This window comes from Onychostoma macrolepis, chromosome 07 (genome assembly GCF_012432095.1).
Source record: "Onychostoma macrolepis isolate SWU-2019 chromosome 07, ASM1243209v1, whole genome shotgun sequence".
Lineage (NCBI taxonomy): Eukaryota > Metazoa > Chordata > Actinopteri > Cypriniformes > Cyprinidae > Onychostoma > Onychostoma macrolepis.
In genome coordinates, this window is record NC_081161.1 from 41,993,028 (window position 1) to 42,017,873 (window position 24,846).

Sequence of the window (24,846 nt, forward strand, 5' to 3'; positions counted from 1 at the left end):
AATTAAACTTTGACAAGAAGAGTGACAAGAAGCAATGGAGGGGAAACAATGGCAACAGTGTCCGAGTATGAGCCCGAAGCTGGGAAAGTCTTTGTCCCGCCGAACAAAAGCATTTGTTTGCACATATTCAACTCCACTCAACTTCACCAGGCCCAGGTGCAAAAACCAACTTCGTGATGAACATCAGAACGCATCACACCTTGGCCCATCTGATGCCCGGCCCGCCGTCGCTTCAAATCCGTCGCTCCACCAGCAGATCAAAGCCATGTAAATATTGCCGGACAATTAATTCACACTCATTACTCATTACCAGTGCCTGACATAAAGACACAGCCAATCGTGTTGGGTTTCAGAGGCGAGCGGGTGGAACGAGGCTTTTGAAGAGTCTAAAACATTCCCGAACCGCAGCCTTTTTCCACGTTTCATCTCCTAAAACTTCATGATGGAAACTCATATCTGGAAAACAGCATGTTTTGTGTTTGAGAGACTGATTCACTGGCAGGTGGGACGGAGACTGTGTTTGTCATGGTAGGCGGAGTGCACACTTGCCCAAAGGGGGAGGACCTTTAAAAGTTCTTATAAAGTGTGCTGGATGGAGTGAACGGTGATCTGTGATCTTCATCTTTCACTGCGACCGCGCTGCAATGGCACAGAACGGGACTATAGAGAATGGGCTCGCGTCCCCTCCGCCTCTGCCTCAACCTGTGAAAATCCCTGAGATTAAACACACTAAGGTAAGAGCTTGTCTTCAGCTTTTAAATGCAAACAAATACTAGAGTGAGTGGAGTTTTAGTCTGATTAGTCCTTTAGTCTTTTTCAATGGCATTTATAAGAAACTTTAGGCTGTTAATATTCAAAATAAAGTTTTTATAGGCCTAGTTCTTTAGAAAAACTGTACTGGTGTGTTAAAGAGCCAAAACAAAACTAATGCACTGATTTAAGGAACATATTTTGAGAACTGTACATTATCTTTAAGAAGTGTTTTTTTTTTTTAAAGAGGGTTCAAATGGTTAAAGGGTTTTCAAATGAGGGATACATACACAATATTTACATTTATTATTAATTTTTATTCATATTTGTGGACATGTTAAGGACGGAGCTAGTTATTTACATTTATTATTTCATTTTTAACCTCATTTTTATTTATATTTGTGGGCAAGTTAATGAACTAGATATTTACATTTATTAATAATTTTACATTATTTTATTTTTTTCATATTTGTGGGCAAGCTAAAGAAGATATTTATATTTACTATTTTTTATTTATATATGTAGACAAGTTAATGAACTAGATAAGTCTTAACTGTAATGGGAAACCAGTTTCACTGTAGTCTTAACTGTATTTGTTGCAGATTTTTATCAATAATGAATGGCACACGTCAATCAAAGGAAAAAAGTTTCCTACGATCAACCCCGCAACAGGTGTCAAAATCTGCGAAGTCGAGGAGGCGGATAAAGTAAGATGAATTTGACTCATCATATGTCTAATTAAAAATGAGGATTCATGTACAGTGAATTGGGATACATGTATATCTGCCATGCATTTACGAATTGTAATTTTTCATTTAGGCCTAAATGTAGGCCTATAGATTATAAATTAGATTGCATTGTTGAATTTAATATGCATATGAGACTGATTTAAGCGTTTGTCTTATTATTTATGTAATTGCAATTATTTTACATAGCTACTTGCAATTTGGAAGCTGATACAAGAAGAAATTAAATTAGTTTAATTAGACTGCACTTTTGTCAGTTAATCTATGATTATGCATATGAGACTGATTTGAGAGTTTGTATATTTATTTTGTGTTTATTAATTACAGTTATTTTATTATTTTGGCTGATATACAATTAACTGTGTTGCTATAAGCAGTTAATAGCCTACATATAGAGTATAAACATGGTTAATTAACTGTATAATGATTTGGCATCTGATACAAGATTTAATCAGGTAACATAATTTGCCATTAGTCGTCTGCAGTTTCACTTTCAGAATAAGAATCGCTTCACCTGTGATGTGTGATGTGGTTTTGGTGAGTGTAGTCTAAAGTGTTGGTGTGATTGTCCAGGCTGATGTGGATGAGGCGGTGAGAGCTGCCAGAGCGGCCGGCCAGAGAGGCTCGGAGTGGCGGCGGATGGACGCGTCGAGCCGCGGCCGGTTACTGCACAGACTCGCGGATCTGCTGGAGCGAGAGCGCGCTGTGCTCGCGGTGAGTCTGCCTTCAGCGATTAATTAGATCGACGCGGCAGCGATTTCTACGCCAAATTCGCGTCGCTACTCATTTGCGTTTAAAGTTTCGTTTGTATCTGCCTTATTTTTAACGCGCGGCCATTTTTAACTTGAAGGCTTCCGGTGACATTCGCTAGTTATTTACCTGTACAAAAGCAGTCCGCGTTGAACTCGCAAACTGATATTTGTTATCATAGTATTTTAATTCATTATCATATTCAAGGACACACTGGTTTATAGCGCAAATTGTTTTAATTTTAGCTTTTTATTTTATTATTCTAGTTATTTACCTACACAAATCGGAAATTACGTCAACGCAGGATAAAGTTAGTTCCATTACAAGTCTGCGCCTACTATGTTAGTAGGCTATGCCCTTTTAATGCTTCTTACCTTTTCTGTTTTGCCTGTTTTCCAAGTTGCTGTTATATAATCTACAAAGAAATAACATTTTACTTGTTTGTAACTTATATGGCCACTCAGACCGCTGACTCGTCAAGATAATACGCTCAACATAGCGCCAGATGTTTCTGTTCTCCATCTTCGGTATAGGCTACATTTGAACGTATATCTTAATTTACTGAGTCATTTCCTTTGAATCACCACATCATGACTTAAAAACGACAACGTTAATATCCAGATGACCATTGTTCCAAGAATAACTTATCATTCCGGTTGAAGCATGTATTAAACTCAACGCAACAACATAATCCCAATACAATAGGAATAAAGTCATGAATACAAGTCATTTCTTGTTTAATATGTATTTCACAGAGCATATTATACAACTAAAGTCTCTTCTATAGTCTTTGATACAACGTACATTTACGCCATAATTACGCCAGCAATAAATTAAGAATAATAGCCTAATAATAATAATGAAAAAAAAAAATCACGTGGAGAGTCATAATGCACAGCCAGCACCAAACGGACAGAACAGCAAAACTCAAAACTGAATTATAAGTGTCACCATTTCGAATTAAACAAACTATTATTTGTTATGCCCCGAAGCTGATGCAAAAAGTTAGTTGTGAAATGTTTGCGCTTTTTAGAGTAAAGCACCAGCAGTTTAAGCATTTTCGTAGTATCTATTCAGTAAAAAAAAAAAAAAGACCTTGATTCTCAACTTATTCTTTTTAAGTACAGACGCTGTTGTCACCGGAAAAACTTTTACTCTGCAAGCGCCAATCCGGAAGCCAAAAACACGGAAGTATGAAAAAGGCCAATTAATCGGAAGTCTCGCACACTCAAAGAAAATGGCGAACTTCTGCGTTGCAAAATAAAGTGGGATACAACTTTTGCTGTATTTTCAATCCAGAATTCATTACCTTCAAGGCAAATTTGTGTTTTCTGTGTGCTGTCGGTGCACATTAGCATGTGTGTTAACATGAACAGTGAAAAACATTTGATGTACAACTAAAATGTATGTACAACTAGCATACCTAAAAACACCAAATTAGGATACACATTCTTGTTTATATACAAAACAAATAATCATAAGCTGTTTTAAACAATACAAGTATAACAAAGTGTCTTTATATCAGGATTTAGCTATACAGTTGGTCATGTCAACAACCCATATTTAAAAATGGCTTTGGATCCCTTCAAATCTCTGTTAAATTTAAGAGTCTTCCTGTAAACACTTCAGTCAGAACATATGAACCAATTGTGCTCCATCAGAATTAAACTTCTCTCCAATTGAAAGTGTTGCAGATCGTAAAATTAGCACATTAAATTGTACACAAAACAGTCGCATGAAACTGCACACTTGCTGCTGCATTATAATGGCTGTGGTCTGTTTTTAGTCACTACACACACTCGCAGTGTCGATAAGCTGTCACGCCTGTCTGAATGCATTCGTCAAACACTACTGCAGGTGTGAGCGTTGACACGGTGTTCTGATTTTGAAGTCTTGTCAATTAAAACATCAAAAACACAATCATATTTTAGTATTTAGAAAGTTGCTTATTTTAGTTGCTTTTGAGAAAGCAACTTGTTTGTTTTCATGTATTTTTTGAGTTGTAAGCAAGTTTTCTAGTAAACATCTGTGAATCTGTCTATCTATCTATCTATCTATCTATCTATCTATCAAAAAGTGTCGTTTTCTTTGATCACGTTGTTTGTTTCTCGGTACAGTATCACAATGCTTCGGTTTTACATTATTAAAGCCTTGCTTGAGTTGGTTTTCATCCTCTTCTACTGCCAGATCATATTAGTTACCGCATTTGTGAATGAAATTTTACAGATGTGAGTGAAGTAATGTTTTTAGATTGCATGTGATTGCTAATTGCAAACATGTCCTGTGATTCTGGAGTATAATTTCAATAACTCAGAGCACTGCGTAGGGAAATAAAGAACAGATTTGGAGATAGAGAGGTTAAAGTGATCTCCGTCCTATACTGCACTGCCTTGTTGTTATTAAGCCATTTACGGTGCCTTTTACAGTTGTGCATTGAATAAAAGGGATGGATCAAATGTAATACATGCGTATTTCACAATTACACTCATGCAGTTTTGGATGTTTCCCACGCAAATAGATTCAAGTACAGAAATGCAAAACACACCCTGCAATCTAGTATGATTAATTTTGGGAGGCTGTCAGTAGCTTGAGATGTCAAATTGATCATGCTGTAGAACTATAATCGTATTTTAAGTAATCTTGAACATAATATTGTTTTGTGCACAGTAATCGAACCATTCCAGCGCTGATGGGCAGCGTCCCATATTACAGCTCTCATGAGTGTAAACTCTGCCAAAGTCATCAGCCGCTCTCTTACCCACATACTTTTTTCCCCCTCACGTTGACATTGTTTTTATTGTTGGGGGGCAGCAGAATTTATTATTTGCGTTATTGTTTAATTTCTGGCCCTACTAACTCCCCATGCGCATTAAAATCTTGGCATCCTCTGACGTGCATAAAAAAGTTGTTTTGTATCAGCTCTTGAAATGAGCATGCTTTTCGAAAATGCCCAATAAAAATGCCTATTTAAAACAGATTGCTAATAAAATCATAACTTTATGCTTTTATGCTCTCAGAATGGGTTTGCAGTAGTTGAACTGAATGCTTTCTTGTTTCTAGACTCTAGAGTCAATGGACACTGGCAAACCCTTCCTGCATGCGTTCTTTGTCGATCTGGATGGCAGCATTAAGACCCTGAGATATTATGCCGGCTGGACGGACAAGATTCATGGGAAAACCATGCCGGTCGGTGAGTATCGAAGCCAGTTGAATGGATCACTTTTTCACTTGTGTTTTCAGTCAAATCAGCTCATTCATTTAGAGCTGTGATTAAACATGTGAACCAGAGCTCAGCGATTCTCAATTTAAGAATTAGCTTCTTTTCAAATAATGAGAGTGAATTTGAATTAAATTGGTGATGCACCACCGGATGTAAAATTGGAATTTTATTTTGAAAACTGGGGTAAATTGGAGAATTCTGGGAAATTAAGTGGTTTTGCGCTTGTAAATGTAATTAAATATTACAGAATATGTCTAAATGAAATACAATTTTCTGGCATTTAAAAAATCCAATGTTTTTGGAAATACGAAGTTTACGTGTTTATGCATAATTAATAATGACCTGAAGAAAAATAAATACTTACAAGCAGGTATACACTACCGTACAAAAGTTTAGGTTCGGTGAGATTTTTATAATATTTGTAAAAAGAAGACTCTTATGCTCGCCAAGGCTGCATTTATTTGATCAAAAATACAGTAAAATCTGTAACATTGTGAAATATTATTATAATTTAAAATACATGCTTTCTATTGCTGTATATTGTAAAATGTAATTTATTTCTGCGATGCAAAGCTGAATTTTCAGCATCATTATTCCAGTCTTCAGTGTCACATGATCCTTCAGAAATCATTCTTATATGCTGATTTGCTGCTCAAGAAATATTTATTATTATTATTAATGTTATAATGTTTTTGTGGAAACTGAGACGCATTTTAAAGGATTATTTGATGAACAGAAAGTTCAAAAGAACAAACATTAATTTGAGCATTTACACTTACTGACCACAAACTTTTGAATGATAGTGTATGAATGAATTAAAATTTCAATTATACGTACTTAAAAGTGAACCGTTTATTTTTTTCATTTGTAAAACACTATTTTAAATTTAAGTTTAATATGGATTGACAACTGTGCATACGTAATTTGTATGCTTTGGACTGGAAACCTGGAAACAAGCCCTTAGGATTAGTTAGGGCCCAAGCCACTAAGACGAAGGGCCCTATTGATCCCCTAAGCATTATTATTTTTATTTTTTATTTTTTACGACTATCTGGGGCTTTTTGGGGACCTTAACATACTCAAAAATTGGCACACACACTGGAACCTGCAGTCATTAGGACGCTGCAGAGGCTGGAACCCAGACGTGGCACAGGGGCTCTACGGCGCCCCCTGGAACACAATCAAACTTGCTGCATAGCTCATACAAACTTGCACGTATACATATGAAACACAGTACACATATAGATCTCACTGAGCTGAACAACTTTCGCATTGCATGTCATAGGCTCTGCCCAACAGGAAGTGAGCTATTCAGGCCTGTGTGAATGCTCATGCTCTGTAATTTGCGATACTCATTTATGAAATTGCTATCTTCACTTTTAAATTTGAATGTAAGAATTCTGCTTCCTGCATGCAAACGTATTCGGAATTTCCCATTTAAAAGTCCCTCTCAATTCAGCTCTGCTGTGAACGTAATAAACACATCGAAGCCAGCCAGTGTTTCCCAAAAGTCCTCTTCCTCTTCATACGAGAGATGAGTTGATGAGCATGAAAGGGTTGATGGGTTCCCTTCAGACCTGGGTGGTATATCATCCCCCTCTCTAATTCTTCCTTTTCCCCCAGCATTCCTGCCACTCCAGGATACTCAATAGACAAAACATGCTTCCCTCCTTTCCCCCGATTAGATTCAAATAAAGCGTTAAAAGACGAAAGCCCTGGCACACAAAGGAAAAGGAAGAGGCTCTGATCCTAATCGCTGAGGTGCGACCGCTGGTGCCGCAGATGAGTCGGAGTTCAGGGAATCAGCGGCCAGATAGAATATCTCACTCTCTTGAGGGCTGGAAAACGGTGCGTGACTGAAGCCGCTTTGAATTTCCCCATTGATAACGGCTGCCAATTAGCATACGTCAACCGCCTACTGTCCAACTCAAGTGTTTATTTGGAAAAATGTGTCGTTTACGGTTCATCGCATTGGGTGGATTAACCCGGATTGTCGACGCGCCAATTATAAGACCAATCTGGCCAATTTGACATTTCCACCCGCAGCCAGAGGTGGATCGCTGCATGGATGTTGCATTGGATCCTGGCCAGATAAAGCTGTCTTTTCCATGCATATGTGACATTTGGTCGAGTTAAGCTTGTAAAGCCTGACATATGAAATAATAGTTCAGAAAATGTACATTTTTGAAATGGAAAAGTTTATTGAATATTTAGACAATATCCTCTCCCAAAAATGTTGCATGTGTTTGTTTTTTTTTTTTTTTGTATATCATATTGGATACATCAAGCTTTTATGGCTCATACAGTATGATATAGTGAGAATATAAAAATACCAAAAACAAAACTACTTAAACTGAGTATAAACATGCAATTTGTAGCAGATGTTGATATTTATATGGTCAAAAAGTAAGATGTAATGCTTGTAATATAAATCAATGACATTATCAATAACAATAATTATCAATAACAGTATAACAAAATACTTAACTAAAATGCATATAAATTTCAATATATTTCCCAATAATATGTCTTAGTAAGATGATATTTAAATGCTTAGTTTTATGATCAAAGCTCTGTAGTTTCAAAATGTATAATTGCAATGCAATACGATGATGATTGAGAGATGAAAAAATAAATGTTTCTTAGAAGCTTGATTATCGTATTTGATACTCACATTTGAAAAAAAAAAAAAAAAATTGCTTCAGTCCAGTAAATGTTCTTCTTGAAATATCACTACTAATATAAAAGTTATTCTTATGTTTACTTTATAAAGATTATTAAAGATTTCACAGCAAAAAGAATGAAACATGAGCTGAAGTTTTTAGTTACACTAAAAATATAATTGTTTTACTTGCTAAAAAGTATAAACTCAGTCAGACGACGGAAGGCATGGAGTAGATTGTGTGCAACAGGTTTTTCAGCAAAGTTTTGATCATGTTGATGGTAAGAGGCCTTAGAAATTTGCGTATCAAATATGATACAGTAGGTTTCATAGGGTTCAAGCTAATTCAGTTCTTTGATTGGATTTAATTTCAGAGCTGTGGCTCCACATAAATGCACAGATGCATAAAACCTCAGATATATTCTATTTTTTGGTTCTCAACATGTCAGATTGCAGTATTTTTTTATTTTTTTATTTTCTGCTGGAAACTTGCTGCGACGTTAGAAGTCGGAGGGCGAGGCTTTGTACAGTTTTGCTGAAATAAAGCCCTTCTGGATGCCATGTAAATTTAACCTTTGATAAGCAGCGCTGTTGGATCAGTTAGAAAGGGCCGTTGGCTGATCCCAGCCAGAGATGAGCATTGTGTGAGGGAGTCGTCAAGTCTGTAATCACCCCGACACACTGCGGCGTGGGGAAACACGAGAAGGTCAGGGCTCGGAGAGGCCGGCTGCGCTAGATTAACAGGCGTGGCTCCCACGTATCCCTGCACACTTATATGAAATGTCACGCATGGACATTTGTTGTTGGGCTGTAGTTTTAATTGGATGACTTTCAGTACGTCTTATGAAGTTCACAACACCTAGCTAGTTGCCTTGCTGCCTGTTGTTTACATAGGCATCATCCTAACTAAAATGCAAGCACATATATGACTAATTTGGACCGCTGTAAATAGACAGCAACCTGTACAAATTTAGCTTTAATATTTTGCTAAGATAATTCTGTAATTCTCTTATAGGTGTCACAATATATCACACACACTAACACTAAAAAGTCCAAATTTAAATGCATAAATACTAAAATATATGAATTCAATACATACATTTATATATGAAGTTAAATCTAATTAAAATATATACAAAAGTTAAAAATGTACAATTTTGTGTGTGCTATATATCTTTATGTTTACTTCCTCGCAGTTCAAATAAATTTAAATGATTCAAATTAAAATTCTATCACCTATTTGACATTTTGTCTTTTTTTCGCTAAAATCATCAAAGCGCATTCTGGGATTGCTGTTCAAAAGTTTGGGGTCAGTTCATTAAATTTTTTTATTCAACAAGGACCTATTAAATGAATCAAAAGCGACAGTAAAGACGTAATATTAAAAAAGATTCTATTTCAAATAAATGCTGTTCATTTGATGTTTATATTCATGAAAGAATCCTCAAAAATCCTTAAAAATATCAGTGTCCACAAAAATATGAAACGGCACAACTGTTTTCAACATTGATGATAATCATAAATGTTTCTTGAGCAGAAAATCAGCATCTTAGAACGATTTCTGAAGGATCATGTGACACTGAAGACTGGAGCAATGATGCTGAAAATTCAGCTTTGATCACAGGAATAACTTATATTTTACAATATATTACAACAGAAAACAGTTATTTTAAATTATAAAAACATTTCACAATATTACTGTATTTTTGATTAAACAAATGCAGAAATTAATAGCACTCTCGTGCTGTTCCAAACCTTTATTTTCTCATTATTTCCAATATCCACACTTCAGTTCACAGAGAAAATAGCAGCAAAGAGGTTTGTGCTTGATGGCGGGTAAATAATGAAGTAAATGTTCATTTTCAGGTAGACTGTGTTCAATAATCAGTCGTACCAAGGCCACTCGAGTCTTTCACTGGATACACGTTGGAACAAGGAAGTGGTAAATTGGCCAATCTTTGTGGCATTTTCCAACGGAAAGGTTCAAGTGCGAAGAGATGTGATAAAACAGCATTGCTACCTTACATTACCCCGACTGGATATCTGACTCCTGGGAGAGAGAGCAAAGGGAGAAGGAGAGCGGTGAGGGTGAACAAAGGTGTGCATCCAAGCCAAGAGCAGATCAGCAGCGGGTTTGAACTGTTGCCCAGACTTCTCACACACCTCAGGCCTCTCTCGTTTCAATGTGTCTCCGGTGAAAGCAGAGGGAAAAAAGCAGCAGAACATATACACTCTTCCTGACCAGAGCTTTGTGTGGGCCATTGAAACCGTCGCTGTGTGTTTTTCCCAATGCTTTGTCTCTCATGTTTGGTTTTCGGTGGTCACATCCAAGAGCTTCCCAAGGAAACAATGATTGTATATCAAAGGGGAGCTTAGTGTGTTATAACGTTTAGTGCCTCTTGACTTCCTCATTGCTTTTTTTTCCTTCCTCCCAACAGATGAAAACTTTGTGTGTTTTACCAAACATGAGCCCGTCGGTGTTTGCGGAGCAATTATTCCGGTGAGTTTGTGGCTGTTTTTCATTCGCATTTCATTTGTGGAGCATTTAACATCAATTCACAGTAGGCAAATCGTGAGTTTATGGCACATCCCAATTTGTAATTGGTATTTTTAATTCTTATTACATTTTTATTTTTAATTATTGTTTAAAAAAAGCCCACATATAATCTTCAAATCTTTGATGTCTTCACCTTTATTCAGAAACTATAAAAAGTGCTTAGTGAAAAAATTATTTTTAATGATTAAAATTAATGTAATTTTTATTATTCATTCTCAGTCTATCACTGTTTAGGAACTAGTATCAGTGCAACTAACTATTTTCTGTAGTTTGGTTGTTTTCAAAAGCTTTTACGCTCTCACTTACGTAAAGCATTAGTAAAACGGATTCATTTTAATGAGTCGTTTAATTTAAGCAGTTTGTTTAAATGCATCGGTTCACTTAAATGATTAACTAAATCTTTATTTTTTTTATTCTTGAATATGTATTGGTAAACAGTGATATTATAATATTTATTACAATCAGTTTATAAAATAATACACTTTTTCTTTTTACTCAATAAATATAAGTTGGTAATTTATTATTTATATATATATATATATATATATAATAATAATATTATTATTATTATTATTATTATTATTATTCACATTTTTATTTATTTATTTATTTATTTATTTTTTCAATTTTTTAGAATTTAATATATAAAATATTTTTTTTAACTATTCAATTGTATTTTATTTGAATATACATTAAAATGTAATTTATTTCTGTGATACAAAGCTGAATTTTCAGCATCATTACTCCAGTCTTCAGTGTTAAATGATCCTTCAGAAATCATTATGCTGATTTGATGCTCAAGAAACATTTCTATTATTATCAATTTGCACAAGTAAATAAAATTGTCTGTATATTTTGTTAGGAAGCTCCTAACAAAATGTACAGACAATTTGATTTACTTTTATTTACTACATCCGATTATAAGTAGCTTGTAGAATGGCAATAAAGCATGAAATCGCTGTATTATCTGATTAATCCTATTCTCAAATACTTGAGCACTTCATTTGTGAATTTGACAATATTGGCATTTAAACAGATAAAGTAAAAAAGAAACACATTTGGACACGGTTTAGATCATAACCACAATAGGACCCAGCGAGCGTTGAATCACACATACATGATGGCTTTGTTTATATACTGTAGCCGACGCCTGTCTAGAGTCTTTCAGATGCATGTAAGGAAACACCTTGGATAAAGAGACACACACACACACACAGACGATCACAAATACACCGCTCCCTCTCGCAGACAGCGCTCTGTATTATGATCTCACGTGCCATTGAAGCTTATGAATGTTTATGAAAGCTCGCGACTCTCTGAAACCACGAGGCCTTGTTTGGTTTCCTTTCTGTTCAGAGGCTGTTTTCTCTCTTGACGTCACTCTGGGGATCTTTTGTGAAGCTTTAAATCCGCACTAATTCCAATAACAGGAAAGCAGCGTGACCGTGAGCTATGAAACGAAAGTGTGATTCGACTCTCATGTAATTAAATATCTCCCATCCGCCCACCAAAGATCTCAACACATGCTACAAAACCGTACAGATACTCAGAGCTGGGCAGTAACTGATTACATGTAATCTGGATTATGTAATCTGATTCCAAAGATTAAGCACTTGTAATTAGATTACATTACATTTTTAAATACTCGTAATCAGACTACAGTTAGTTTTTTATTGATTACATGATTACATATTATTCACGCAATAGCAATAAATTATTCTTAGTTATAGCATTTAACCACTGGATTTTCCGTATTAAGAAGTTTTTTCTCAACATTTCAGTATTGCATCATCTACTGATGAACACATTCATTTTTATTTGAATTATCAGTGGTTTATTTAACAAAGTATTACTATGACTCTGTCTTTACGTACTACATCTTTAATAAAATGTACAATGACATCGCTAAGTGGTTGCAACACCCCAACAACATCGTAGTAAATGAAAATAAAAGTGAATCTGTTCGAATGCTGTTTAATACTCTCACCTTAATTGATGTGTTGCTATGGTGTTCTGAGTGGTTGCTAGGGTGTTTCTAGATGCTAGGCCACCACAATGTTAAGGAGATGTGGATGTGGGTGGTTAAGGGCCCTATGATTTACATGATGTGGTAAACGCGGACGGAATCGCGAAATCCAGTCATGAAAACAGAATTTACAGTATAACGCGGAATGTCATGGAATTTGTCAAATTTTGGATGGATACATCAAAAGTAGGTCGGTACACTTAAATCAAAACGCAATATGGACTAGTGTCTGTGAATAATAAGCCAAAAAATACAATTTAAATATGAATCCTGCATGTTCTGCTTATCTCTGTGTGAATGACACACGGTTTAATTTACTATACAAATACTGAAGCGCACGTGATGCTCACGGTGATTTCAGCGTCTGTCGTCTCAATATATGAGTACATGAACACATGAACATAATCTCCAGAACTGCTCTGAGAGTCACTTCATCAGCATTTTACCTTTTCTTTTGAGAAAAACTATCATCATATCACATAGGCTTCAAACAGAAACTTAAAGGTCTTCACAGCAACCTGTCAAAATAAAAGGTTGGTTTAACTTGAAGAAACCATGACAGAAATATTACTTAATGTAATGATAAAAATTAAATTTGAGAAAAAAATAAAACATTTCATAGGGCCTCAAAAATTTAATTTTTGTTAAACTTTCAAGAAATTACGGTTTAATATTGTAAGTTTCATGATTTCAATTAATTAGACATGCTTTTTGGTTTCTTTTAATCATTAAAACAGAGTCTAGAAAAATTTAAATGGGGGAAAAAAAACAGAATCCAGAAGAATTCAAATGAAAAAACAATGGAATTTGGGAATAACTAAAACAGAATTTGGGATAAAATAAAACAGATTTCATAGGGCCCTAGTGGTGGTTGCTAGTGTGCTTCTAGACCGCCGAGATGCTAAAGAGATGTCAGTGGTTGCAGTGCCATTTGTAGGTGGTTGCTAGGGTGTTCAGGGTGGTTGATAGGGCATTTCTAGGTGGTTGCTGTGGTGTTGCTAGGGTTTTCAGAGTGGTTGCCAGGGTGTTCTGACTGGTTATGAATGTTTAACACCCTATTAACTACCCAACAACCTAGTGTAAAAAAAAAAAAAAAAAACGGTTTAATTCTGTCACTCTTTTTGGAGTCACACCCTTGCAACCGCAAAGGAAAACCCAAACATTGTGACAGTGAATTCTGCAATTTTGCACAATTTTTGCCAATAAGAATATAGTTTAATGAATGCCATCCATCCATAATGCAGTCATCTTTGTTCTTCTGATAATAATAAACAAAGTTACCATAATTAAAGTGCCTGTTTGAAGATTCTGGGTGGATAACTCTTGACTATAAATGAAGTTACTGTCATCACTGATACATCATATTGTCTCAATTTTCATAAGTTACAAAAGCCTACAAATCATTTATCAAATCAGGCCATCCAAGAATCTTAGTTAATCAATGAAAATGGCTTTTTATTGTCTTACGTTGCTTTGGAAACAAAGTACAAACTGTTGATAGACACTGGAGATTATATCATAAAGTCATTATTCATATTTGGGATTGGTTTGGTGGTAATTAGAGAAAGCAACGCTGGCGTTCAGCGCACATGAGTCACTCGGAGAGAAAAGTAAAAAAGCAATCCAGAAACACGTTTAATTGCTATGACAACATCCAAAAAGATGTAAAAAATAACAACTCTACTGGTAAACAAATGATTTGTATACATATTTATGTAACTAATTTAACAAAGAACAGCAATTGTGACTTGATTTTGTGTTTTTATTTAAAGACGGCTGAGGTAACTTCAATGTTCATGCCACACTTTATTCACAAGCCTTTTCTTCTTCTTTTAACCTCCGTTTTTATAAAACTTGTGGCAGCTACTGCATAACAACCACTCAGAATACCTTAGCAACCACACAGGAACACTCACAGACCACAGCACTTCCAAAAAAACAATACAGTTCAGAAGCAGTCAGACTGAAATCAAACTAGCACAGCTTTACTGATGTACATTCGTTTATTTACTTGATTTTATAGACCTTATGTCAGAGAAACAAGTGCTTAGCCATCTTTACAACTTTGTCTTTGAACTGTTTTTGGAGTAGCTCTATAGCATCGCTGTTGAAGAGTCATTAGCTAATGAAGTGGATTTACTTAGAGTTAAAGGGACAGTTCACCCAAAAATGAACTTACTCACCTCCTGTCATTCCAAACCCGTAAGACCTTCATTCATCTTCGTAACACAAATTAAGATATTTTTGATTAATTCTGAGAGCTCTCTGATCCTTGCACGATCAAGGCTCAGAAACGTAGCAAGGAGATCATTGATGTAATCCATGTGACATCAGTGGTTCAACCGTAATTTTACGAAGCTACGAGAATACTTTTTGTGTGCAAAGAAAACAAAAATATCAGAAGAACTAGTAGTTGAGATGCTGCTGCCGATCACTGTTGAGAGATGCACATTCACACATGCTTAATCTAATAATTCTGTCTAATAGCTTCATTATTAACTGCATTAGTCTCCTATCAATGGCTCAATCCTCCGTTACTAGTTTTAAAATGAATTAACAATGGATGCAAAGAAATGAATTCTACACACAAGAGAGTTTTAAGGACAAAAACCTGACAAATGTCTTGAAATACAACATCTGAACAATGTCGTGAGTACCATGATTATTGTGGTAACCATGATTGTGTCTGGTCCGCTGAGTTATGAAAGGAATAATTGACGACAGGCCGCTGAATTATTAGAAAATAACGCACATGACAAGAATGACCACCTCGGGTGTGCATTATTTTCTAGTAATCCAACAACCTGTTGTCAGCTATTTATTGCATAATCCGTTTAATTGTCTTCTGTATTTGTAGTGGAACTTCCCTCTGCTGATGTTTATGTGGAAGATCGCGCCGGCTTTGGCCTGCGGGAACACAGTGGTCATTAAACCTGCTGAGCAGACTCCGCTGACGGCTCTTCACACCGGGGCGCTCATAAAGGAGGTGAGGGGGCAGCGGGGGCTCATTGCTTTGGTTTGGCAATCTTGTTTGTTGAGTGGAATTTATTAATATGGACATTGATGATTGATTGCATCAGCGCTGCCTTTCTCGCATCCCAGATTTTGTGGTTTGATTGTGCGTGTTGTACAAACTTTATAAGCCAGGGTTTCCCAGCCGGGGCTTCATGATTTATCTGCATGGGGATCGTGAGATTATGATGCCAAATTAAAGTTTGGCAGAGGCTTTTTGCATCCCAGTGGATATAATAAAGTATTACATTGGTCTCTTAATACTTGATTCTGATTGGTCCATTGTAATACTAAGCAAATATTTTTGTATAATTTGTTTATAGAAATAATTTGTCTTTTTATGACATGAAATAAAGCAAGCAAGCAATAAATAAATAACAAAGCAAATCTTTTATAAAATTTGTAACTTTTTATTAAAATAGTGAATAAAAAATAAAATAAATGAAAAAATGAAATAAAGCAAAAAAATATATAATTTGTGACACTGGTCTTTGAATAGTTGATTCTGATTGGTCCATAGTAACTTTTTTATGAAATAGAATAAAGCAAAAAATTAATTAATTAATAAAAAAGCAAATCATTTGTATAATTTGTTACGTTTTATAAAACTAAATAAAAAAAATAAATAAATAACTAAAAAAATAAAATAAAGCAAATCTTTTTTTACTTTTTCTAAAATGAAATAGAATAAACTAAAGCAAATCTTTATGTATAATTTGTTACTTTTATAAAAAATAAAAAAGCAAATCATTTTAATAATTTGTTACTTTTTATGAGTACAAAAAATAACAAAATAATATAAAATAAAAATATTTTTATAATTTTTAACTTTTATAAAATACAATATATAACAAAATAAAATAAAATATTTATTTAAAAAACCATACAATATTGATGTCTCTCTTGGATTGTTTGCGTTTCTTTGTATTGTCTTCACGTATAAGTCACTTTGGCTAAAAGCTAGGCTATCTGCACGATTCATAAATCTATAAAATCATAAATCTATAAAATCTAAAGGTACTAGTAATTTTTTAAAGTTTACAGTCAAAAAAAAATCTTTAAAATACCTTTTTAAAAAATAAAACAAAATGCATTAAAAAAAAAAAATTACAATACAACATTGCGATACCTGATCTTATATGCAAAAATGAGTAATTAAATGAATTAAATATATTTATTCAAACGTTTGAACATGAGTTGCAGTCTTAAAGTGGCATAAACCCAGTTGGGAACCTGGCTGTAATACAAAATGACTCAGCTGCATTGTGGGTAATGAGTTGTTGCTCTGTTTATACAAAACGCTCAAATTATCATGTTTAATTCTTCAAAGAGAGCAGGACACATGAATTGCTGTAATGACAAGGACTAAACTGCAGCTGCAAGCCTTCAGTCAACCGCCACTTGCTTTCTATTCAAGCCGTATGTATCTAAAAAAGAGATGATTTATGTCTTCATCATCATGAATGAGATCAATGCGGTTTAAATCCTCAAAAGAAAAAAACTCTTTGTGTACATCAGCAGTCTTGCTGTCTCTGTCCCCATGGGCAATTTTTGGACCTATTCATTTCCCATTTTATCCTCTTGCTTTAGAGGAAAGAATTAAGCTGTATCAAACAGTATTAGGCTAGTATGTTTTTATAAGTAATACAAATAAAGCCCGTTCTTTCCATCATGTCATACAGGCCGGTTTTCCACCTGGAGTCGTGAACATCGTACCTGGGTTTGGACCAACAGCTGGAGCAGCGATCGCCAGTCATATGAACATTGACAAAGTGGCATTTACAGGCTCCACAGAGGTGAGCAAAATCATGTTGCTCAAAGCCTGAAGAGACTCAAATGAGTGTGAATGACACAAATGAAATCATTGACATACAGTAAGATTTTATTTTCTGCCCAAAAATATACATTTTAAATAAATATGGTAAGCAGTGCAGCTTAGAGAAATATATTTTTTTAATTAAAAATATATTTTATTTAGACCTTGACATGCCAAAATGTACTTTGAATGGCATTAAAATACATTTACGGTCTGCCAATGCATTTTTAAAAATATATTCTGTATAATATAAGTATATTTAGATTAAAAATATATCTAAAAAATGAGTTATTAATGTAATGCAAATATATTGTGAATTTGTGAATAAATTTGTAAATTATATATATATATATATATATATATATATATAATGTGTCAAATGTATCATATGTCAAAATGTTTAATTTAATGCAAATAAATTGTAAACGTAAATTGATATATAAAAATATATGCATACATATATGAATTTGAAGTTTAATTCAGTGTATAAGTAATGTGTATAAATCTTTTTTTTCAGTTTATATCTTTGCATTTGTAGATATGGCCAAAATTGATCTGAAAATGTATTTAATGATTTATTTATTTCCATATGAGAAACTTAAATTCGTGTCACACGTCAACTACTGTTAAACCATTTTGTTCAGATATCAGTTCTGTAGGTTAAGATCCTCATTTTTCATGTGAGCTGAATCTGGGTGCTCTGAACTGTAATGTTTCAAAGCGCTGTGCTGTTTTGGGCAAGTTTCCCGTCATTATCTACATAATAAACCAGCTGATGTTCATAAAAGCAGCTTGTGGAGGTATCATTAGTGAGTGCTCTCGTTATTGTCCTGCGCTGTGTTTGTGTTCAGGTGGGCCAGCTGATCAAAGCGGCGGCGGCCAAGAGCAACCTGAAAAGAGTGACTCTGGAGCTGGGAGGGAAGAACCCCTGCATTGTGTTTGCTGACTCAGACCGTGAGTGATGTGGTTTTCCAGATCCCACCGCTCAAACAATAATGACCGCGCTGGGAGAAACAGGGAATGGGAACGATATGTGCAGCATCCTCCCAAATAAAGAGCTGCAGCTCTCTGTTTAAAAGAGGGGAGAGTATTTAGACACTTAAGAGACACTTGAAAATGTCTGAATGTCATTGCATTAGAAAACAAAACCCAAGTGCATTCATTTTCATGCAAAGCAACACTCTTTAATCAAACATTTGCAGGTTTATTAGGTGTATAATAACGTATTAGATAGCTCTCTGGAATATATGATGTTCTTTGATCTACTGTGGCATTGAGCTATAAAACTGAGCTATTAAATAAAACAATAAAATAAATAGAATTTTTCATCTAATGCAATGACATTGACATTTTTGACAGCCCAAAGAGTACAGCATGGTATAGCAATGCCAAGGTCCTACATCTGATTCCCAGGAAATGCATGAACTGATAAAATGCATGTTTTGAATGCAATGCAAGTTGCTTTGGATAAAAGCATCTGCCAAATACATAAATGTAAATTATTTAATTACCCTGACAAGCCTATGTGTGTGTGTGTGTGTGTGTGTGTGTGTATGTACTCAGTACTGTGCAAAAGTCTTAGGCTTTTCATCATAAATGTTTCTATAAGCATCTTGGCATCTTGGAGATCTTCATATCATTACAAACAGACTGGATTATGATCAGATCAGATCCTAATGGACTTTTGCACAGTACTGTATGTATGTATGTGTATACTACTGTGACACAGTAGGATATACAGGGTTAAGCGGCCAGAAACAGTACACATAAGAGTAATGTAGTAGAGTGTACTGTATTATTAAAGTTCATTCAAGTGCATTTGATTGTGGTTCGTGTTGTGTTTCTGAGGGGCTTTTTTTTGGCTGGAGTTTATTCAGCCCCAGTGATGTTGCAATACTCCAGACCACCCGTGCAGCTGTGAACTCGCTGCTTCACATGCGTCTATTATTATGCATGTTCACATCTGCACACAAACCCAGATTTACGCCAATGCACAGCTCATTAAACTCCAGAAAGGGTGTAATGATATAATGAATGATGTTATCAAGTTTACAAATGAATCTAAGCATGAACATTGGCACCGCTGCGTAATGCATTGCAGTTTTGCAGAAACAAACAAAGCATAAGGGCATGGGAAAAGAGTCAGTGTGCTGTATAAAGTGTGTGTGTGTGTGTGCAGTGCAGTCGGCGGTGGAAGAGACGCAGAAGGGAGCGTTCTTTAACCAGGGTCAGGCGTGCACCGCTGCGTCACGCATTTACGTGGAAGAGCCGGTTTATGACGAGTTTGTGCGTCTCAGTGTGGAAAGAGCCAAGAATATAGCGATCGGAGACCCTCTGGAGCCACGAACCTCACACGGGCCCCAGGTGAGTCGATCATTTTAACTTCTGAGTGGTTTCTCTTCTTGTGTGCAGACTGTTTATGTGTTTCTGCTGTTGGGTCAGATCGACCAGCATCAGTTTGATAAGATCCTGGAGCTGGTGGACAGTGGGAAGAAGGAGGGGGCGACGCTGGAATGCGGGGGCTGTGCGGTGGAGGACCGAGGTCTGTTCATCCATCCCACCATCTTCTCCGATGTCAAAGACCACATGCGTATCGCCAAAGAAGAGGTACGACGCTCCTCTGTGCTGGAGCATGTGCACTTTCAATAGTAAAACATATGGAAAAACAGCTACATGTAGGGCAGGTGTAATACAAATGTTCATTTAAAGTTTAAATTTCAATTTTTATGTCATCCCTTAAAATGACATAAAAATGTTTTCCCTTATTTAAAAACCAGCAATTGTCCTATTTAGATCCTTAACTTTGGACTGCACAGAGTTCTTCAGGTGAATTGGTGTCCTGTAGTGCCTCCTGCTGGATGATTGTGCCATTATAGACACGTGATCTATTTCTGTCCTCAGATAGCCAGATAGGTAGTTGATTAAATCCATTTTTTAAATATGTATAATAATATACAAAGATAAAATCACTATGATTTTCTTTATTTCTTTTTTTAATATATATTTTCTGTATATTTTGTGAATATTTAAATACAAATATTTTTAACTTGAACATTCATGTTTCTAACTATACAATATTTACTCATTACAGCAATAATAACACTGATTGTTTTATATATCTCTAAATATATATATATATATATATATATATATTTAGAGATATTTGTATTTATATTATACAAAGATATTTTCACACGTCACATCACTTTCACTTTAAATTTGAAATTTCGTTCATGTTTCTAATCATACAGTATGTATACACAGTTGCAGCAATAATAATAATAGTAATAATAATAATAATAATAATATGATTCCATGTTATACCAATTGTAATATATTTTTATTTTTATACATTCTTTACATTTTATATATATAATATTTAACGTTAAGTTTTAATGTTTCTAATCATACAGTATATATACCAATGTGTATATTTTTTTCATTCTAAACATATTTAAATATAACTATTTAACTTTTAATTTTTATTCAATCATGTGGTATATATACACAGTTTCAGCAACAATAACTTTATAATAATAACATAAATCTACAGGGGTTTCACCAATTTCACTGTTGCTGATACAAAGACATCTGTTCATCTCAGCTGACTGACTGAAAATATGCATCTAGCTGCAAAAGAGACCTAAAAATGAAAATACCATAATTTTTTGCTCAGCGTCATGTCATTCCAAACCTATATGTTGATTTATTTTCACTATTCAGTAAATGATGATTTGAAGAATGTTCTTGCAGCTCTTTTCTGTACCACAACCGCTCATATGACCACATCCGTCAAGCTCCAAATAGGACAAAAAACACCATAAAATCTCATAAAAGTATATGACTTCTGAAGTCGTACAGTAACAAGGTGCATTTATGTCCTTTATGGAACTTGAAAACAATGATCACTATGAACTGCTGTTGAATGGAAACGAGCTCCTTTAGTTTTTAGTCATGTAAAAAGCAACGGCATACAGGTTTGAAATGACATGAGACTGAATGAATAATGGTGTAACGCTCATTTTGCATGCACTATTCCTGTCAGCACCTGTTCATCCATGTTTTGCAGATCTTCGGGCCGGTTCAGTGCATCATGAAGTTTAAGACGCTGGAGGAGGTGATCGACAGAGCCAACGGCTCACAGTACGGCCTGACGGCGGCCGTCTTCACACGAGACATCCACCGCGCCATGAGCACGTCTGCGGCGCTGGAGGCTGGAACCGTCTGGTAAGAGACTTGCTAAACTCCTGCAGTTACACTGTAAGCTTTTACACCAGCTGATATTAATAAAAATAAATACAAAATCCAGTCGTCGGTCAGTATGGGTTTTTAAGACTGGTATCTTAGCGTAATGAACAGTATAAGGCAATCTAATTGAATAATAATTACTCTAATAAACTAATCTAATAATAGACAAGGAGATGGGCACAAAATTACTTAAATAAAAAGAAAACCTGAAATGAAAAGACAGTAATAAAGACATAATACTTTTATTCAGCAAGGATGTGTTAAATTGATAAAAAAAAAAAAAAGTGATAATAAAGACTTAAAATATTGTTAGAAAATATTTATGTTTTGAATAATACTCTTCTTTTTAACTTTTTATTCATCAAAGAATTCTGAAAAAAAAAGTATTACAGTTTCCAACAGCATAACTGTTTCCAACATTGATAATAAAAAAATTAATAAAAAAAAAAATCAGTATTTTAGAATGATTTCTGAAGGGTCATGTGACACTGAAGACTGGATTAATGATGCTGGAAATTCAGCTTTGATCACAGGAATAAATTACATTTGAAAGTATATTAAAATAGAAAAACATGATTTTAAATTGAAAAAATATTTCACAATATTACTGTTTTTTCTGTATTTTTGATTTTTTTTTAAATGCAGCCTTGGTGAGCAGAAGAGACTTATTTTAAAAACATTAAGTTTTTAAGTCTTACCGATCCCAAATTTTTCAACGGCAGTGTATACACACACACACAAACACATACATATGCATATTAATATAATATATAATAAAACACACATAGTTTTCTCTGACCTAAATATGGCCTTTTGAATTTGTTATGTCTGAAAATGCAATACAGCCATGAGAGAGCGGCTATTTTCCAGGTGAGGTCAAAGGTCATGTCTCTTCCTGTCCTCCAGGGTGAACTGCTACAACGCTTTACATGCTCAAGCTCCGTTCGGAGGATACAAGATGTCAGGAAACGGCCGAGAGCTGTGAGTGCTGCTGACTGTCTTCACCTCCATTCACTGCTGTCTAAACATATCAACATACATTTCTGTTTTTCTCCCTGAGGTCTACTTTTAATGTTAGTTGAGATTGTTGCACTATAATTTAACCCTGGAAACCCAGACATAATTTAAATTAAATATATTTAATTTTATAAATATAAATATTTTTAAAGAACACTTTATTCAACCTTTAGACTTATTTTTTTAATTGTTAAAAAGGTTTGCATGTGTTATTTGCAGAGTGTCATATTTTATGGCTTGTATAGTATGATATAGTGAGAATATGGAGCTCATAATCAAGGAGGAAAAACACATCAGTTTTAAAAAGTCAAATACAATTCTGAAAGCTTGTAATGCAAATCAGTGAGATCTTTATAACAGCATACTACTGACATAAAATGTACTCTATATGTCTCAGTAATGTTTTAATAAGTTGATATTTATATGCTTAGTTTTATGATCAAAGCTCTGTAGTTTCAAAACATATAATGCAATGCGATACGATGACGATTGAGAGATGAACAAATAAACGCTCCTCAAATGCCTGATGATCATATTTGATACTCGCATTTGAACATGATTTTTATATATAACTAACAGTAAGTTATTCTCATATTCTCTACTTTATTAAAATCATTAAAGATTTCACAGCAAAAACACACGTGAACAACGATTTGAAGGTGGATGTCTGTACAATTATACTAAAAGGTCTTTTACTTGCTAAAAAGTCAGATGACAAAAGGCACATAGATTATGAACAGGTTTTTCAGCAAAGCTTTCATCATATTAATAATTAGAGTCTTAATTTGCTTATCAAATATGATACAGTGTAGGCTTTATATAGGGTTAGAGTAGGAAAAGCTTATTTTCCTCTGATTATGCATGCAAATTTCCTTCATATAAACGGTATTAAGAGTATCAATATTCCCTGTGTGCAGGGGTGAGTATGCGTTGGCGGAGTACACCGAGGTCAAAGCCATCACTATGAAGCTCAGCGAGCAGCTGACACTGTGATCTGAAGCCCATCTGTCAATCAACGCATGAAGAAACTCTTTACCATCAGTCTCACTGCAGCTCCTCTCTGTTTATTTCATGTTACATGCTGTACAGCTTAAAAAAAAGAAAGTTTTGTTTTTATTTTTATTTAATTTGGATGTTTTAATATCAAGCAAAGTCATTCATCATCTCTCAATATTTACTAATATAAAGATATATATAAATCCATGTTGTTGAAGTACATATGCTTTATGTAGTTTTATTGCTATAGATTCACTCACTCTCAGAAATAAAGGTACAAAAGCTGTCACTGGGGCGGTACCTTTTCAAAAGGTACACTTATTAGGTTCAAATATGTACCTTTAAGGTACCAAAATGGACCCTTTAGGTACAACCATGTACCTTTTGAAAAGGTACCGTCCCCAGTGACAGCTTTTGTACCTTTATTTCACATCTACACGGACCTTGCTTCATTTGTTTTTGGAGGTTCTGTTTGTCTTAGAGGTCATGGCAGCTAAATCTAAATATGTTACCAAGCATATATGTGTGAAAATCACATTTTTGGATTTAATTTCATAAATAATCGTGTAATCCGTCTTAAAACTGAGGTTTAAATTAAGTCATTTCTGCTCCACTGGTACCGAACAGAACTGCACAAAGATGTGACTGTTACTACATTTGCTTTGTGATGCTGAATGCAATGAATTGATGAATCATTTTCTGCACTGTATATGTACAGTGCGTTGCCCTGCATATACTAATGTATAATTAGAATTAAAAGTGATTTCCTTTTCTAAATGTACATACACATCTTATGACAGGTGAATTGATGTAATTGCTTAAAATATATTGTTTACTTTGACTTACAAAATAGCTATTGATTTAAAAAAAAATAAAAAAGCTGGATCTGAATCAATAAATAAAAAATCACGTGATTTAACTTTTTTTTTGTCATTTTGATATTAACTTATATAAATGAGGAAAGAAATATTATTTCAGTTGACTTTTTGTGTTTTTATCATTTAAAAATACAAAATTACAAAATTAAAATTAAATAATGCATAAGA

General features: G+C 34.6%; 1 protein-coding gene across 1 annotated transcript; it reads left to right on the top strand.

The window, feature by feature from the left end:
* The first annotated feature begins 485 nt into the window (after positions 1–485).
* aldh1a3 (aldehyde dehydrogenase 1 family, member A3) lies at positions 486–24,714 on the top strand. Its single transcript, XM_058783621.1, has 13 exons — positions 486–734; positions 1,353–1,457; positions 2,070–2,210; positions 5,307–5,436; positions 10,567–10,628; positions 15,569–15,697; positions 17,406–17,519; positions 18,391–18,493; positions 19,719–19,903; positions 19,982–20,146; positions 21,609–21,766; positions 22,694–22,768; positions 23,722–24,714. Exons 1-13 carry the CDS (start codon positions 645–647, stop codon positions 23,795–23,797), a joined length of 1,533 nt encoding a protein of 510 aa, XP_058639604.1. The 5' UTR covers positions 486–644; the 3' UTR covers positions 23,798–24,714.
* The last annotated feature ends 132 nt before the right edge of the window (positions 24,715–24,846 follow it).

Coding starts and splice junctions, on each gene's coding strand:
- aldh1a3 (XM_058783621.1), top strand. CDS start 645: ATGGCACAGAACGGGACTATAGAGAATGGGCTCGCGTCCCCTCCGCCT. Junction 21,767..22,693: donor CTGGAGGCTGGAACCGTCTG/GTAAGAGACTTG, acceptor CCTGTCCTCCAG/GGTGAACTGCTACAACGCTT. Junction 22,769..23,721: donor TCAGGAAACGGCCGAGAGCT/GTGAGTGCTGCT, acceptor CCCTGTGTGCAG/GGGTGAGTATGCGTTGGCGG.